Source organism: Ictidomys tridecemlineatus, chromosome 11 (genome assembly GCF_052094955.1).
Source record: "Ictidomys tridecemlineatus isolate mIctTri1 chromosome 11, mIctTri1.hap1, whole genome shotgun sequence".
Classification (NCBI taxonomy): Eukaryota; Metazoa; Chordata; class Mammalia; order Rodentia; family Sciuridae; genus Ictidomys; species Ictidomys tridecemlineatus.
This window is the reverse complement of record NC_135487.1, coordinates 25069922-25089385: the sequence shown is the minus strand read 5'-3', so window position 1 is coordinate 25089385 and position 19464 is coordinate 25069922. Positions and strand designations below refer to the sequence as shown.

The 19464-nt window shown below is 38.9% G+C and overlaps 1 protein-coding gene across 1 annotated transcript in view; it reads left to right on the top strand.

The window, feature by feature from the left end:
- Positions 1-1559: 1559 nt before the first annotated feature.
- Positions 1560-19464, top strand: part of Clspn (claspin) — a 37289-nt gene continuing 19384 nt past the window's right edge. The window contains exons 1-8 of the mRNA XM_040288369.2: positions 1560-1903; positions 6249-6354; positions 7138-7583; positions 9978-10139; positions 11677-11742; positions 12067-12139; positions 13374-13482; positions 13656-14233. Of these exons, the coding sequence (XP_040144303.1) occupies positions 1880-1903; positions 6249-6354; positions 7138-7583; positions 9978-10139; positions 11677-11742; positions 12067-12139; positions 13374-13482; positions 13656-14233 (1564 nt within the window). The 5' untranslated portion in view covers positions 1560-1879. The remainder of the gene's footprint in view (positions 1904-6248; positions 6355-7137; positions 7584-9977; positions 10140-11676; positions 11743-12066; positions 12140-13373; positions 13483-13655; positions 14234-19464) is intronic.

The window sequence follows — 19464 nt, the reverse complement described above, 5'->3', positions numbered from 1 at the left end:
GAAGAAGGGAGATTGCTCTGGCAAGTTCTTTCTGAGGGATGTGAGTTCTCAAGTCCCAAATAGCAGGATATAAAAATGGGTTCCATCAATTACTAGCATTTTAAAAATATGATTTTCTCATCTGCTAAAATGGAGAACATCATATTACTTACCTTACTGGCTTGTTTCATAGATTAAATAAGATAACAATTATAAAATGTGGCAACTTGTGTCTGACATGCATCTAATAAATATTAATCCTCCACATGATGAGGGGTGCTATAGATGTATAATTGAGAATCATCCATATAGAAATTAGTAGTAAAATTGATGAAAATACAAATAGACTAAGAAATGAGGATTAGATTATTATTTCTTTTTCTTCCTTTTTGGTTCTAAGGATTGAACCCAGGGCCTGATGCATACTAGGCAAGTGCTCTGCCACTGAGCTATATTCCCAGCCCAAGATCTTGATGAGTGCAGAAGTGGTTTGAGAGGTGGTAAAGAGGTGAAGAAATGAAGGTGAGGATAGGAGCTTTTTAACTGAACCCAGCCAAAAGTGGAAACTTGGAAGAAGAGGACAGTGGATAGGGTGACCAACTGTCCTGGTATGCCTATGACTGAGGAGGTTCCCAGCGTTGTGGAACTTTCACTGGGAAAGTCCTGGACAAATTGAACCTAGTTGGTCATCCTACTATTGGATATGACCATGGAGGTGAAGTGGGATGACAGATACTCTGATCTTTCTTTCCTCGTGCATGCGCTCTGATCTTCACCTTACAGTATCTTGTAAAGTGCCTTAGAGTGGCCTGACCCAAAAGAAGACAGAGGGCAAGAGAGCTGAACTAAGAGTCCTGAGAAGTCATCCTTGCTTGGACACAGAAGGGTCACAAGAAAAAACAGAATTGACTCAGAAAGGCAAAAAAGAAAATAACCCACATAGTGGGCAAAACTGAGATTAGAATGAGCTAGGATAAATCTGACTTCGGCCGGTGTGATGGCCCACGCCTGTAATCCCAGAGGCTCGGGAAGCTGAGAGTTGTAAGCAAGTTCAAAGCCAGCTTCAACAAGGGGGGAGGCGCTAACTGGGAATGGGAAGTGGTTCAGTGATCGAATGTCTCTGAATTCAATCCTCGGTACCAAAAAATAAATAAATAAAAATAAAAATAAAAATCTGGAGCCAGAGCTTTGATTTCCCTCTCACCCCAAGGCTTATTCAAAGGTGGGGAGTCCTCTAGGGGTGAGATGAGTGCTTTTCGCATCGCATCCTCGAATCAACTCTAAGTAAATTTATAAAGATTATCCAAGGATATTCTTTGGTATCTGAGAATCTTGCAAAACTTTTTTAATGTACAAGGGCGAGTGCCTTGTAGAAGCAGCCGCCAACACTTAGCTGCTCCAAGGATGGTGGGGGCGGAGCTGGGTCTTCCTGCGATCGCAGAACACCACTAGGTGTTCGATTCCCAGTCTACTTCTTGCCTGGAGTGCTCACCCCTCAATTTGCTTGGTGCCACCTGTCGAGCTACGGCAAGGGTCAAATGTCAAAGACCACCATTCATAAGGTCCCTTGTTGCAGGAATAAAAGGGCTGGGCCGCCCGCAGAAAACTCCTACCCTCGGTTCTGCTAACAAGAACAGCCCGTACCCGCCAAACTACCCAAGTTTATAGTCGAAGGGCCGGCAGGAGGCGCAACGTGATTGGTGGGGCGAATGGGGGCGTGGCCTTGGACGAAACGCCTCCTCCGGATTGGTGCAAATCATCGAAGGTGGGGCATCCACTGCGGCTAGGCGCGAAAGCTCGAACGTCGCAGCCTGGCTGGAGACGGCGGGAGCTGCTGTCCCCAGGCTGAGGGAACCGGGAACCGAATCGTCCGGAACAGAACGCTGGAGAAGCCGGACTCATGGCGGGCGATGTGGGTTCTGAGGTGAGTTTACGCACAAGCCTCCCACCGGGCAGCGGAGGCTGCACGCCGAGGGTCGTGGTGGGTTCAGGCGGGAGCGGTGCTGAGCTGGGCGCGGGGCCCGGCGGACTACAGCTCCCCGGGGACTCCGCGTCTTCTCGGCTCGGCCGGGTGGGCTCGCGGCCGCGCGTGGGGTCCGCCGCCGGCTTCCCGCGCTCGGTTGGAGGCGGTGCCCCTGGGGTCGATGGCGCGCGAGGGCCTCCGCCCAGCCCTCCTCAGCTTGTCCCCGCAGCACCCTTCCCCTTGGCGCCTTTCCTGCCGCGCGGGCTCCTCTTACCGCGCCCCGAACGAGAGAAGGCCGGCACCGCGGGATGCGGGGCGAGGTTCTGAGTAGACCGAAGAGCTTGTGGAAGTTCGGAACCGGGTCTGAACTGGATCTTGGAGGTAGTCGTGCGCCGGCCCCCAGCGTTTCCCGACAGGTCTTCGGACGCGGAAGTAACAGCCCGGGGTCTGCGCTGGCCGCTGCCTGCTCCCAGGCGTCTTTGGTCAAAGAAAGCATCTGTTTCCAGACCTGTGCGCTTTTCTGAGGTCGGCACTAGGGCCAGGCTCTCTCACCTTGGGAGCAAAATTTGAAGGAGCTACGGAAAACTTCAGTGATCGAGTGAAGTTCATATTAATACAGTATTTTAGAAAATCAGAAATTAATGCAAAAAGCCTATGATTTGATCTTGAACAAAAGGGCAAACTTTTTTTTTTTTTCCTTTTGGTACTGGAAGTTGAACCTAGGATTGCTTTATCGCTGAGCCACATCCCAGACCTTTTAACTTTTTTTTTCCTCCAAATATTTTATTTTAGTTGTAGTAGGTCACAACCTTTATTTTATTTTTATGTGGTGCTAGGTGAGCGCTCTACTGCTGAGCCACAACCCCAGCCCCATCTTTTTGAGACAGGGTCTCACTAAGTTGCTGAGGCTAGCCTTGAACTTGTGATCCTCCTGCCTCAGCCTCAGCCTTAGGCTCTGGGATTGCAGGCATGTAATCCCACCCCGACTGGCAATATAGTAAACTTAAATAAAGACTCGATTTTACATGATTTTGTCTCACCTCATCCTAATCCAATAAAAACCTTGTTTCCAACAAATCTATTAGGAAAAGCAGGCAGCTGCAGGTGTAGCTGATCTGTTGTCCCAAGCTGCTAGGGAGGCTGAGGTAGGAAGATCACATTTTGAGACCCTAACTTAAAAAATAAAAAGGGCTGATGGTGTAGCTCCATGATAGAGCATCCCTGGGTTCAATCCCCAGAACTGGAATAACTAAATAAATAAAATAAATGATTTTTAAAAAAAGAATAAAGAAAGCAAGCAGTTAACTTCATGAGACATAGTTGGCTAGTTTAATTTTTTAATTATATATACACATATATATTAAACATTTAAACATTTTTTAAAAGTCTTGATTACTGAGTTTTTAAAGACCCCTCAGCTCACTCTTTTCTTGGCACTGCTCTTTAAAGTTATTTGTACTGCTGCAAGTTGCCTACAATAAATTTCCTTATTAAGAGTATCACTGTAGGGCTGGGGTTGTGGCTCAGAAGTAGAGTGCTCGCCTACCATGTGTGAGGCACTGGGTTCCATCCTCAGCACCCCATAAAAATAAAATAAAGATATTGTGTCCGCCTATATTAAAAAAAAAGTGTCACTGTATATTGAAAACTCAGTTTTCACATTTACAAACAGAACTATTAGTGTTACTGCTTTGGGTTGTTGGGAGGATCATCAGTATATACAGGATAATCCTTGGTGTTTCCTCATTACGTGTTTTCTGTGTTTATTATTTTAATAATTAGGTCAAGCATTCATATCAATTTGATAGTTTTTTTGAGAAACCACTAGAGTAAGACCTTGTACTCAGTTATAGATGTTACAGATGTTAATTACAGATGTTAATCTGTTATTTTCCTTTTTATTAGTAAGTTGATTCAGAGCCCTGAGAACACCAAGGAAGGTAGATGATCTGTCATCTAGGGTCACCTTGGTCACTTACTGATCAAGTCCCTTACATTCCTCTCTTCCTTTATATTTTTGACTTTTATTTAAATTGCTTTATTTAGGAATTTTCAATCTCTACAAACATAGAAAGCCATCATCTAATTTTGACATTTATCAAATAAAGTCTTGTTTCTACTCTACTCATTTTCCCCCCTCAGGGAATTATTTGTAAGAAATCCCAGACCTCATACTGTTTCATCCACAAATAAATATTTCAATGTACATTTCTAAAAAATAAGAGCTTTCTAAAAAAGGATAGCCAAAATATTACCACACCAAAAAAACATCTAGTCAGTGTTTTGATTAATACATATATTTTCAATTTTTGAGTTAGGATCCCAACAAAAGTCTGCATATTGCAGTAGTTAAAATATATTTCTTAGCGAGATGCAGTGGTGCTCGTAATCAAGCATCTTGAGGCTGAGGCAGGAGGATCAATGAGTTCAAAGCCAGCCTCAGCAACTCAGTGAAGTCCTAAGCAACTCAGCGAGGCCCTGTCTTTAAATAAAGTTAAAAAAAAGGACTGGGGATTTGGCTCAGTGGTTAAGCCCCCCTGGGTTCAATCCCCAATACCGTCCCCCCCAATATATACATTGTGTATATATATATGTAGATATAGTATATTTCCTGCAAACTCATTAATCTATAGGTCCCACCTCTTTTTTCCTTTTTTTTTTTTTTTTTTAAAGTGCTGGGATCCAGCTCAGGGCACCAGGCATGCTGGCAAATGATCTACCACTGAATAATACTCCCCAGCTTCTATTGTTAAAGGAACCACCTAGTTAGTCCTGTAGAATTTCCCACACCTAGATTGCATATCTCTCTCTCTTTCTCTTTCTCTCTCTCTGTTTCTCTCTCTCTTTTTGGTACCAGTGACACTTAACCACTGAGCTAAGTCCCCAGCCCTTTTGTTATTTTTAGTTGTTGATCAGCCTTTATTTATTTATATGCCATGCTTAGACTTGAACCCAGTGCCTCATACATGCTAGGTAAGCGCTCTACCACTGAACTACAGCCCTAGCCCCTGAGCCCTTTTTTTATATTTTATTTTGAGACAAGGTCTCACTAAGTTGCTGAGACTGGTTTTGAACTCAATCCTCCTGCTTCAGCCTCCCGAGCTGCTGGAATTACAGGTTTGCACCACTGTGCCCAGATTAGATTACATATTTGTAGTGTATTTGTTTCCTCTATTTTCTGTAAATGGACAGTAGTTCCAGAGACTGAATCAGATTCAGACCTGATTGTTCTGACAAGAATGCCTCATAGATGGTGCTGTACTTCTATTAGGCTATATATAAGGTCTGGTTGTTTCTGTTTTGGTAATGTTAGCAGCCATTAATGATCATTTTCTAGGTTTGTTATTTAATCAAGGGTTGCTAAAACTGTGACAGTCTGTCAATTCTTTATTTATTAACTAGGCATTTTCTCAGAAGAAAAACTTCCTTTATTATTTATCTATCTATCTATCTATTTATTTATTTAGTGGTACTGGGGTTGAACTTAGAGGCCCTCTACTACTGAGCCATGCCCCTAACCCTTTTATTTAGGGTCTTACTAAGGTGCTAAGGCTGGCCTCAAATTGTGATCCACCATGCCCAGCTAAAACTTTCCTTATCAATCATTTGGATATATTGAGGAACAGTTCACATAGAAAAAACATAATAAATGTTTGATTCTTTTCACTTATTTACTGTTACTCAGGGTTGGTTCTGTTAGTATCCTTCAGAGGTGCACAATGAATTACTTTCTGCCCAGTTTTTTAATTTAAAAAAAAAATTGGGGGGGGGGATACTGGGGGTTGAACTCAGGGGTACTCAGCTACTGAGCCATAACCCAGCCCTTTTTTGTATTTTATTTAGAGACAGGATCCCACTGAGTCACTTAGTGCCTTGCTTTTGCTGAGGCTGGCTATGAACTCTCAATCCTCTTGTCTCAGCCTCCCAAGCTGCTGGGATTATAGGCATGCACCATGGCACCTGGCTTATCCAGTAATTTTAAAGGTGTATAATGAATTTTGGTTTTTGTCTTAATCAAATGATTGTATTGGTTCTTTCCTTATTTCAATGTGGCGATCCTGTGTTGATGTATTTATCGTTATATTCTGTGTGTGTGTGTGTGTGTGTGTGTGTGTGTTTTGAGATGGGGTCTTGCTGTGTTGCTTAGGCTGGTCTTGAACTCTTTAAATCCATGGGACCTTCCTTCCTGCCTCAGCCTCCTGTGTAGCTAGAACTATAGGCACACGCCATTGTGCCCAGCTCTTGGTATGTACTTGGACCTTTCAGTCACCTCCTAGTTAATGCAAAACTTGTTTTTATTTTTTAGGTTCATCTAGAAATTAATGATCTAAAACTCATTTCACAAGAAGCAGACAGTCCTTCTGACAGTGGACAAGGCAGCTGTGAAACAACTAGGTCCTTGAGTGAAAAAGGTTTGTAATATTTAGTACTTTAATTTTAGGAATAGAGTGTGGGAGCCTGGGTTATAATGGATTATATTAACTTCATTATTGTCTTGAATTATTGAATTATTAATTATTAAGTTATTAATAAGTCAGTTATTAATAAGTTAATTATTACCATGTCTGTTGTTTATTATAAAAGTAAAATAATAAATAATAGTGCTTATGTCTTTTTGAAAATATTCCTTTCTGTTATATTGATGAATTTGTAAAACATCCAGTAGCTATCACACTGCCTGGTTAAATGCATTTATCTTTTAATAAAAGTATTTTTAACAAATACCAGAAGGATTAGAACAATTTTACACATTGTAAAAATATATAATTACATTTTTCAGCCAGAGGCATTTCTCTTTAGAAAATGTTTTTCAAAATATATTTTTAGATATGCTTTGCTACAATATGTTCTTAATGATAGTTACATAATTTCACAAGGAGATATATCACTTGTATAATTGAATATATTTTTGAGTGTAGTGGCTAAGAGGAAGGTCAGTTACTTATATACTTTTCTTTTTTCAGTACTTGGAATCGTACCCATGGACACTATACCACTGAGCTACATCCCTAGACCTTTTTTTAAAGAAATTTTTAAAAAAAAATTTTTATTTTGAAGTAGGGTCTTGTTAAATTGGTTAGGCTGACCTTGAACGAGATCCTCCTACCTCAGTCTTCCCTTGTTGCTGGTGTTATAGACATGCACCACCAACCCTAGCTGGTTGTATACCTTTAAAAATATTGTTTTTCTTTCAGATTCAGATGAAGAAATATTTGTGAGTAAGAAATTGAAAAGCAAGAAGGTGCTACAAGATAGTGATTCTGAAACAGAATACACAAATGTCTCTCCAGAAAAAACTACCTATGACAGTGCTGAGGAAAATAAAGAGAATTTATATGCTGGAAAAAGTGGAAAAATTAAAAGGGTTTACAAAACTGTGGCAGACAGTGATGAAAGTGATATGGAGGAGTCTTCGTATCAGGAAACTCTTGAAACCCAGGTGACATCTTGCTTAGAACTGAGTCTCCAATCTGGAAACTCTGTAGAACTTACCATTGGTAGAAAGATTTCCAAAAAGCCCATATGTGAAAAAGAAGTAACAGAAGGAAAAACAAAAATAAAATCAAAGAGAAGGCTTGAGAAAGAGGAGAGAAAGATGGAAAAAATTAGACGGCTAAAAAGGAAGGAAATAAAAAATAAGGTATATTATTTTATTTTAAAACTCTGATGTAGTCTTTTCAAGGTTATTTTTAAGACATTTTTGTTTTTAATTGACACATAGTAATTGGACATAATTGTGGAATACCATGTGGTATTTTCATACATGTATACAGTGTATAATGATCAGAACAAGTGTTCTAACTCTGAGCTATGACCCCAGTCCCCCCAGGCCCTTTTATTTTTTATTTGAGACAGTCTCACTAAATTGTGAAGTCTGGCTTTGAACTTGTGATCCTACTGCCTCATCCTCCCAAGCTGCTGGGATTATAGGCATGTGCCACCATGGCCAGCATATCATCTTCAATATGTAGCATTTCTTTGTGTTAGGAATATTCAAAATCCTCTCCATAATTTATTTTGAAATATTCAATTAATAGTCACCCATAAATGTCATATCTTCACTGATCTCCCACACCCTTCCCAGGTGCTGGGTAACACTATTCTAAGTTGGTGCAAATGACAGAATTTTATCTTTTCTATGGTTAAATAACGCCGTTGTGGATATATGCTATATATATGTATATTGTATGTATGTCGGGTACTGAGGATTGAACCCAGGGCCTCATCATACTAGGCAAGCACCCCATGACTGAAATATACCCACAACACTTTATTTCGCTTTGAAATAGGGTCTCACTAAGTTGCCCAGTCTGGTCTTGAATTTGTGATCCTCCTGCCTCAGCTTCTTGAGCAGCTGGTATTACAGGCATGTACCATTTCACCCAGCTACCATTTTCTTATCTATTCATTGATATACTTTTTTCCTTTTGTTGTGGTGGGGATCAAACCCAAGGCTACCTCACACATTCTAGGCAAGTGCTCTATCACTAGCCTAAGATATACATTAGAGAGTCATTTGCTTTTTCTCACATAGAATAACGTTTTAGAAAAAGTGGCTTTCAGTTATTAGGGTAGTTTCTGCACTCAGCATATAGCTTTGAATCAACTGCTTTGCATAGAGACTAATAGGATATGTGTTTTATTTATTCATTTATTTATATATTGGTACCAGGGATTGAACCCAGGGATACTTAACCACTGAGTTAAATCCCCTTCCCCCCCTTATTTTTTAATATATTTTTTTTAGTTATCAGTGAACCTTTATTTTATTTTATTTATATGCAGTGATGAGAATTGAACCCAGTGCCTCACACATGCTAGGCAAGTTCTCTACCTCTGAGTTATGACCCCAGTTTTCCCAGGCCTTTTATTTTTTATTTGAGACAGAGTCTCACTAAATTTGAAGTTTGGCTTTGAACTTGTGATTCTACTGCCTCATCCTCCTAAGCTGCTGCGATTACAGGCATGTGCCACCATGGCCAGCAGGATACATGTTTTACTTACTGTTGTGGATATGTAGAGGACACTTACAAATAAACGAGTTTCTGATTTTCTTTGTGAGGACCTGAAGTAATTCATCCCTCATACCCCCAGTACTGGGAATTGTACCAGTGGGTGCTCCTACACTGAGCTATAGCCCCCAATCCTTTTATTTTTGAGAGAATCTCTTGCTAAATTGCCTTGACTGGCTTTGAAATTGGGATCCTCCTGCCTCAGCTCCCTGAGTTGCTGGGATTCTAGGTGTGCACTACCATACCCTACCCTTTTTTTTTTTTTTTCCTGTTGTACTGGGGAGTGAATCCAAGGCTGCTTAACCACTGAGGTACATCCCCATCCATTTTTTCTATTTAGAGACAGGGTCTCGCTGAGTTGTAGTGCCTCGCCATAGCTGAGGCTAGCTTTGAACTTGGGATCCTCCTGCCTAAGCTTCCTGAGCCATTGGAATTATAAGCATACGCACCATGCCTGGCCCTTTTTGTTTTTTGTTTTGACAAGATCTCTAAATTATGGAAGCTGGCCTTCAGTTTGTGATCTTTTTGCCTCAGCATGCCTGGCTGAAACGAGGATTTTTTTAAAAAATAGTTTTTAGTTGTAGATGGACACAATACCTTTATTTTTATTTATCTACTTTTATGTGGTACTAGGATCGAACCCAGTGCCTCACACATGCCAGGCAAGTGCTCTACCACTGAGCTACACCCCCGCCCAGGAGGATTTTTTTAATATATCCTTCAACCAAAGTTTGTTTGCTAACTAGAAAAATCATCCTTATGTTTTGTAATAAGTCAATAAGTAATTAGTTGACATTTCAAAAAATATTTATTTATTAAGTTAATTTTGAGTAATTATATAAAAAATCCACAGCTTGGACTTCAAAGGATAACTGGGTTCAGATCCAGTAAGAAGGTTCTAGAAGCTGTGTATTTGTTGATGAAAGCTGGACTTTTTCTGCTTGATCCAAATTACCATATATGTTGTGAAATGTTGGATTTTAAAATGATTGAATTATGTTTTTTCTTTATGCATTATCCAGGAAAATGATGTAGAACATTCATTTAATGACAGTGGCTGTCTTCTTGCCGATAAAGACCTTTTTGAAACGGGTTTGGAGGAGGAAAATAACTCTCCATTGGAAGATGAAGAGTCATTAGAATCAATAAGGGCAGCTGTGAAAAACAAAGTAAAAAATCACAAGGCAAGTAAAACATGGTTACAGTAAGTTCTAACCAACTACTTCTAACATTTACTTTTTTTTTTTTTGAGAATTTTTTTTAGTTTTCAGTGGACACAACATCTTTATTTATTTTTATGTGGTGCTGAGGATCGAACCCAGTGCCCCACGAATGCCAGGCAAGTGCGCTACCGCTTGAGCCACATCCCCAGCCCTACTTTATTTTTTTGATCTCCAGTTGCAATTTACTTTCTCTCTTTCTTTCTTTCTTTTCTGGAGATTGAATCCAGGGGCACTTTACTACTTAGTCATATCCCCATCCCTTTTTATTTTTTACTTTGAGCAGGGTCTTGTTAAATTGCTTAGGGCCTCACTAAGTTGCTGAGGCTGGCTTTGAACTTTCAATCCTCCTCCTCAGCCTCCTGAATTGCTGGGATTATAGGTGTATACAACCATGTTCAGCTTTACTTTTTTTTTTAAATGAAGAAAATCACATGTTGATGGTTTTCAGTTTTTTAGCTGTTAATTTTGGAAAGTTACGGTATAAATGATATGCTAAATTGTTTGGTTATTACTCTTGTAGGAATGTTGAAGGAAGGCATGGGGATGTAGCTCAGTGGTAGATACTTGCCAAGTTTACATGGAGTCCTGGGTTCTTTGATCCCCAGTATCATATACACAAAGCATAACTGCTCTTCCTAGGATTTTATTAGCTCTCTATAAGTCATTGCCCCTCTTGAGAGAATTATGTAAGCAATGGTATAAGAAATGAGGATCTTGGGGCTGGGGATGTGGCTCAAGTGGTAGCGTGCTCGCCTGGCATGCGTGCGGCCCGGGTTCGATCCTCAGCACCACATACCAACAAAGATGTTGTGTCCACCGAGAACTAAAAAATAAATATTAAAAAAAAAAAAAAAAAGAAATGAGGATCCAAATTCCATTTGAAATATCTAATTTGTGTTCTGTATAGTGTTATATGTCTGTAATCCCAGCTATTTCAGAGGCTGAGGCAAGAGGATTGCAAGTTCAAGGCAAGCGTGGGCAATTTAGCAAGAGTCTGTCTTAAAATAAAAAATGAAAGGGGCTTAGAATATAGCTCAGTGGTACAGTGTCCCTGGGTTCAATCCCCAGTACTGGGGGAAGGAGACATAATTTGTTTTCTAAGCATAATTGGATGCTGTATGTTTAAAATTTTCTATTTGATAGAGAATAAAAATAAAATTTTCTATTTGAGATTTATTATTAATGTAGCATAATGTAGTAAAAACATCCTCTGAGTTTAGTTTTTTTTTTTTTTTTTTTGCAAGGGGTACTAGAGATTGAACTCATGGACACTTAACCTCTGAACCATAATCCCAGCCCTTTTTTTATTTTTTTTATTTTGAGACAGGGCCTCTCTAGCTTGCTTAGGGCTCACTAATTTGCTAAGGCTGCCTTTGAACTTATGATTCTCCTGCCTCAGCCTCATGAGCTGCTGAGATTACAGGTGTGTGTCACCATGCCTAGCTTGGGTTTAGTTTTTATTCTCACATTTAAAAATGAAGTTTAAAATCTTTTTCAGAAAAAGGAAGCATCTTTAGACTTGCAACAAGAAGAGAGTGAGTTATCAAAAGGCATCATGAAGAAGGTAAAGTAGAGCCCTGTGTAGAAATTACATTGATCTGTTTCCACAGGAGATTGTGGGTTTCTCAAAGATAAATATTTTATTTTGTCTGTCTTATTTTCCTGATATTCAGCATATTGCTATGTACATAGTAAGAACACAAATATGGATTGGATTGAATTAATATTCTGAGACTTGTAAATAAATGTGCTCCTTGAGTTTATATTGTATTATTAGTGCTTACTGTTCCTTCTCCTTTTTTCTTGGAGAGAACAAACTCTAGAGGAATGAATAGCTGTCTTTCTGGACAACACCATTAATATAGTCTTACTTTTTGTTTTCTTTAAGGAAAGAAAGGCAGCCAAGTTAAGTAAGGAAGCATTAAAAAAACTGCATAGTGAGACTCAGCGCCTTATTCGAGGTAATGCAAACTAGTAGGGTGAAGTTTAAGGAAAAATTACAATTTTTTTGTAAGTTCAACTGGATGTCAGGGTTGTTGTTTTTTTGTTTGTTTTCTTTTCCCCACTCCTAATATAATATGAACTCAGATAATTATATCAAGTTTAGAATTGATCTTTGTGAGTAGCCATCGTTGTAAAGCCTTTAGAACATTAATGTAAACTGAGAAAACTTCTAAAACTATAATAGAGGTAAGGAAGAAACTTTTTAATATAAAAAGGTCACTTTGGGGGCTGGGGTTGTGGCTCAGTGGTAGAGCACTTGCTTAGCATGTATGAGGCACTAGGTTTGATCCTCGGTAACACATAAAAGTGAATAAATTTTTTTAAAAAAGTATCTGTTAAAAAGCATAACAAAGTGACTTTTTTTTTTAATCTGGTTGAACATCAATGCTCTTTAAAATCCTGTTCTTTCAAGTACAAATGCTTGTGTTTACAGAGTATTTACAGTTTCAGTCTTATTCCTATATTTTGAGGCCCAACGGCTGTCTGGTTGCAATAGTGATCAAAGATAATGACACAACAAAAAGGAAAGCCCTGCTTGGACCTGTCCTCCACTTCCCTTGGAGTGCTTTAAAGGCAGCCTGGCCTTCATTGTAATAAATGGGTCTTGATTAACAAATGACTAGGTCACTGTTTTCTATGGGGCCCAGTTAGAACTTGGCAGTTTTGGCTGCTGCCTATATATTCTATGTTCTGAAAATTTCTTTGAATAATGACTTGCAACAAAAGGCTGAGACAACACCAGGAAAAAACTTTTTAATGGTTGTCTATGCATTGATTATATCTGGATCCCTGAAGCAGGGTTTTTTGTTTTGTTTTTTAATATAAGGACTTGCTTTGTTACTTAAGCTTCTGGGCTCAAGCAATACCCCAGATGTCCTCCTGAGGAACTGGGACTATGCCCTGCACTCAGCTTAGAAGATTTTCAAATATATAAAATTTTAGGCCCCACAAAGATTCTGATTCAATAAGTTATAGGAGCTAAGAATCTGTATTTCTTAAAAACTTCCAGGATTGTTTTGTTTTCCTGATCTTCAAGGAACTCTTTTGTAGTCAGCTCCTGCCTATGTTAGAGGCAGAATTTTTTTTCTATTTCTGGTGATAGATTTGGTTCTACTGTTTTGTTAACTGAATATGAAGTTACATTTCAGAATATACAGTGTATATATTTGCTTGTTCTGTTCCATTTTCTAGAATCTGCACTTAATCTTCCGTATCATATGCCTGAGAATAAAACTATTCATGATTTCTTCAAACGTAAACCCAGGCCCACCTGCCAGGGAAATGCCATGGCACTTCTGAAGTAAGAGCCCTCTTTTCTTGCTGAATATATTCTTCATGAACACTCCGTTTTGTGGCAAATATCTGGTGTAAAAAGTTCGGATTCCTCACTCTCTTTAAGCTGATTTAACTTATTCTAAGGGATGAGAATGTTTTAAGGTAATTTTAAATTCCAGCTCATTTTCCCTTCTCTAGGTCATCAAAGTATCAGCCAAGCCATCACAAAGAAATTATAGACACTACAAATATAACTGAAATGAATGGTGACCACCATAGCAAAGATTCTGAGCACACAACTGGTGCAGAATATGAAAGAGAAATTAATGCATTTACTGTGGTTTCAAAAGAAGCTGAAATCACTACTCAGTCAGATGAAGTTTGCAGTAAAGATCTGATAAGAAGTGAAGAAGAGGCAGTTCAGGAGAAAAAGAAGCAGGGTGATGCTAGATCTTCACCTGGGGCCAGCTCAGTGTCACAGGAGGAAAGCAGCTTCCTTAGGAACAAGGCCGGTGAGGAGTATCAGATTGAAGGGCTAGTGGCAACTGAATCTCATGCCTTGGAGGGAGTAGATGACCTGAAACAGACTGAAGAAATAGAAGAGAAAGTGGAAGAACCCATGCAGCAAACTAAGTCGGCAGTTGTGCCACCTGAAAAAGTTCGAAAATTCACTCTGGATAGACTTAAGCAATTAGGAGTAGATGTTTCCATTAAACCACGGCTGGGTGCTGATGAAGATTCCTTTGTGATACTTGATGAACCTGGAACCAACAGAGGTAAGGTTTTAAATTGTGGGGAGTTGCCTTGAAGTGACAGTTACCTTGGCAGCTTTCTATTTTTTTGCCTCTGTGGAGGACAGGGAATGAAGGAAAAGCCAATAATTACACATGATCTTATTCTACAGAGGTAAAAGATAGGGAAAGAATTCCACTTAGATAAATTCAGTGGAATATCAGAATATTTTAAACCTTTAAAATGGAAGTCTGTGTTTTGGAATTTAAGAATTTTTTATAGCCTTTGCAATCTGAATGCCTAAATTTTTCTATGATCCTGTGTCCTTCAAATGTAAACCCAGGCTCACTGGCCAGGGAAATGCCCTGGAATTTCTGAATTAAGAACCTCTTTTCCTTATTCTTAAGTCATTCATAAAAACACTTTTCAGTTTTTTACAATGAAAGAGAAACATTTTGGTTCACTTAAATTGTCTGTAAAACTGAATTTTTTTCCTACTCATTCAACAAATATCTACTACATGCAAGATGCTGTTGAGCAAAGCAATTTAACCCTGACACTTATCGTACACTTGAGATGCATACATAGTCTAGCATCAGAGATAAGAAGTACTCAAAAAAAAAGTAATACAAGGGAGAAAGTTGTGACATCTTTCATAATGAACCTGTAAGTTGTCCCTTGATATTGGAAGGGAATATATTTTTCCCATCCCCAACCAAGGATACCCAAATTTGCCAATGCTCAAGTCTTATAAATAAAATTACATATTTGCATCTAACCTATGACATGGTTTCCAAGTACTTTAAATCATTTCTAGATTATTTGTGATAATATATAAATGCTCTGTAAATAGTTGTATTGTTTAGGGAATAAGAACAAGAAAAAGTTTATACATGGTTAGTACAGATGTAATTTTCAAGTTTTTTGGAGCAGAGCTTGGTTGAATCTCCAGATCCAGAAAGAACCTCTGGATATATAGAGCTATCATCAATAATTGGAAAAAATTGAATAACACAAAGAAAAGGGAAAAGTATTCTTTTCTGAAATAAACATTTAGAATAAAATGCTATGGAAATTCAGAGGAGGGATGAGTTTCTTCCAAGGGTGGTTAAAGGAAGGCTTGGGGAGTAGGCAGATGTAACTACTTGTTACCTGCCTTCCCTTTATACTATGAGTTGGAAATCTCCTGCCTTGTGCTCTTTTTTATTCCTAGTGTTTTCTTAGTGGATGAGACGTTGTAGGCATTTGTACTTATTGAACAGATGAATGATCCCCTCCACACTGAATTTGGGTATTACCACAAAGTGAGTTGGCCATTCCCTCCTCTGTGTTGAGGCAGCATGGCATAGTGGTTATAGGTTTAGACTATAGTAAAACCAGGGTTTGAATATGGTTTATACTAGGAATTGTTCAACCTTAGATATGCTTATTTAACCTTTCCAATCCATTTAAAAAAAAAATGAAATAAGAGGTATATGCCTCATGGGCTATAGTAATTTTTATTGACATAATTCAAATGGATAGCATAAAGAACCACTCAAATAGTGGTTACTGCTTCAAATTATTTACACTAAGACCCTCCTTGATTAAACAGATTTTTGTTGATAGGTGCTGTGTTAGCCACTATTTCTGCTGTGTAAAATATGCTCAGTGAGTCTTTGTTGGTTGGATGGACTTGGTAGAGTTAGAGAGAAGGACATTCTTGGAAAGGAAAGAAAGGGTTCCTCATGGTGCATATTGGTAGGAGGTGAAAGTCAGTTTGGTTGGAGCTGGAGATGTGGAGGGGTTATGTAACAGAATTAGCTTAACTTCATTAGAAGCTTGAATATGAGCTGCTTCCCAGAACATTAATGGAAAAACATGGGACTAGAAGTTATCAGTTCCAGAATAAGAAAAGGAGACCAATAATTTCTTGTTACTTGATGAGACACGGCTAAATTTTGTTATGAGAGATTAAAAGTTACCTAAACTGTTTTGGACTGAAAAAAAAGACTTTTTTTGGGTACCTACTCTATTCTATACCTTTTTTTGTATGTGAGGTACTGGGGATTGAACCCAAGGCCTTGTGTGCTAAGCTATATCCCCAGCTCTCCTGGGGGTATTTTATTTTATTTTGAGACCGGGTCTCCTTAGGTTGTCAAGGCCAGCCTGAACCTTGTCATTCTCCTGTCTCTACCTCTTGAGTAGCTAAGATTGTAGATACACACTGCTATGTCTAATTACCATAATAAGAGGTTTTTGTTTTTGTACCAGGGATTGAACTCGGCGACACTTAACCACTGAGCCACATCCCCAGACCATTTTTTATTTTGAGACAGGGTCTCGCTAAGTTGTTGAGGCTTCCCTTGACCTTATGATCTTCTTGCCTCAGCCTCCAAGTTGTTGGAATTACAGGCATGTGCCACCATACCCAGGAACAGAAGACTTATTAGTTATGTTTCTTAATTTTCATAGCCTCAGGTATTATTTTGCAAGATGAAGAAGCAGGCTCAAAGAGGTTGAATAATTTTTCCTAGCACTATACTTGGCTTGTTTAAGAACCTAGCACAATGCCTGCCACATATTGGACACTTATTTTTAACTCAAAATATGTTTTCCTTTAGAAATAATTGATATGGGGGCTGAGGATATGGCTCAGCAGTAGTGCTCTTGCTTAGCATGCACAATGCCTTACGTGTGATCCCTAGCACCACAAAAAGAAAGAAAATTGAAATTGATGTGAGCTGGGCATAGTGGTGAACCCCTGTAATCTCAGCAACTCAGGAGGCTGAGACAGGAAGATCACAAGTTCAAGACCAGCCTTAGAAATTTAGCAAGGCTATAAGCAACTTAGTGAGACCCTGTCTCAAAATAAAACATAGAAAGGGCTGGGGTTGGGGTAAAGTAGTTAAGTGCCTGCCCCTGGGTTAAATCCCTGGTACCAAAAAAAAAAAAAAAAGAGAAAAAGAAAAGAAGGAAAAAAGAAAAAAGAAATTGACATGAAAACTGGTTTCTACTCGAGGCTTTTCCATGATATTCTGTATATGAAGTTAAAACCAAAATTCATTTATTCATGCAATAAGCTTTTTCTTATTTAGCACTATGTTGGGTACTATGTATGCAAGTAAGACATAGTTCCTACTTTCAAGGAAATTAAAGTGTAGTAGGAGTGATAGGTACTAGGTAAACAGACTATTAGAATCCTAAAAGGTAAGTACTATGACAAAGGTATACCTTTGTGAAGGTAAGCCTAGAAGAAGTATAGCATACTTGGATTAGGTAATCAGGGGAGCTTCTGAAAGGAGTGAAGTCCTGAAAACTGAGGAGATACTAAGGCAGAGAGGGATAGCTTGTTTGGTGGAGAGGACAGAATTGCAAAAGACAGATATAATAGAAAGCACTGAAAGTTCTGGCTGGTAAAAATGACAGTTTCAAGGGGATTGGTGACTATAGCCTAGATCCTGCAGGACTTTTAGGCCATGCTAGGAGTGTGGATTTTTTAGCCTTTTCTTAGTGGGGGACCATTGAATAGTTTTTAGCATGGGAAAGGACCCAATCAGATATGCATTTGAGGAAATTCAATCAGGTAACTGTTGTGGAAGACACATTGGAAGGGGTTTAGAGCAGAAACATTAGAATCAACAATTTCTTTTTTCTTTTTTAACAGAGAGAGAGAGAGAGAGAGAGAGAGAGAGAATTTTTTAATATTTATTTTTTAGTTTTCGGTAGACACAATATCCTTATTTTTATGTGGTGCTGGAGGATCGAACCCAGTGCCCTGCCCATGCCAGGTGAGCGAGTTACTGCTTGAGTCACATCCCCAGCCCTAGAATCAACAATTTTTTTCCTCATATGGAGTAAGGTTTCCATGGGAAAATGCAGTAGGTTCAAACTTTGTGGCGTGTGAAACATTACTTATGTGTCTTACAATAGCCTAGGGGGTAATTTCTATTTCTAATTCCTCTACTCTCTGGACAGAACAATGGAAATAAGAATTCTAGACCAAGTTCCTGGTATAGTCTTGATCTAGAGCAGAGATATTTCACTTGAAGAAGAAATAAGAGGTTCTAGGAAAAGATTGATGGAGGGAGAGGGGTTTGAACCTGGCTTTTAGGATGAGGAAGGTAATTAAGTCTTATAATAAAGGGTAAAGGAAGCAGTTGCTGTAGTGGATTGAGAGATGAAAAACCTTGAGGCTGTTCACTTTCTCTAGTTATAAATGAAAATAACTTCTGCCTTGTTATTTTAGGTCCTGAGTAATCTTCCTACTCACCCATTTGTTTTGTTCTATTGGCATCAGTAATGATCTGCCTATTTCTGCTCCCTTTCCACTGCAGCCACCTATTGGTTCCAACTTTACTGATCACTTCAAAACAGGAGACAGACTTACTACTACTCTCCCTTTTCTTTTGTTTGTAATATAAACATACCATTCTTTGGAGTTAGGTTTTTGCTGCTAATAATGTTAGGGACTCAGGATAAAAATATTTTCTTTCAGCTCTCTTTTTTTTTTTTTTTTAAACAATGATCATCTAGGGAAAGAAAAAACATATCTAGATACCAATCACTAAACTACTAAAGTGATTTGAGTACATTTTAAAAACTTAACCAGCCATGTGCAATGGTCCGTGCCTGTAATTGCTGTTACTTAGTAGACTGAGGCTGAGGCAGGAAGATTTTAAATTCTTGAAGTTGTCAGCCTACTGAGACCCTGCCTTAAAGTAAAAAGGACTGGAGATGAAGCTTACTGCAGAGTACTTGGCTACCATGTGTGAGGTCCTGGATTCTGTTCCCAATATCACCTCCCACCAAAGATATTTAATAATAATTAACCAAACTTTTTCCCTTTATGATCTCTTTATAACTGCCAGATCTTACCAGCTAGCTCTCTCAGTACAGACCCCAAATTCCACAGTGGTATAAAGTGTTCAGCAGAGTGGGTAGGAATGGTGCTAAGTAGCAGCAGTTGGCTGAGGGAGAAAGGAGAAGAAAATTGTAAGAATAGCAACAAGGAAGAGAATAAAGGCTCTATTGTGCTAGAGCACTAAGCTTGCTGCACCCATTTATATATCAGTTGGGTGTGTGATACAGAGGCTACCAGTAAGTGGAATAGTTGTAGCAGTCCATTACTTACTTTCTGATTGTGCCACTTGTGTTCTAGTTTAACCAAGAAAACCTCTTTTTTTTCTAGCCCGCTACTGAGTTATATCACTGACTAGATTGTCATTTTTCTCCCCCTGCCTTTTTTTTGACATTGCCCATATGTAGTCAGATTGCCAATAGTGAAATGTTCAAA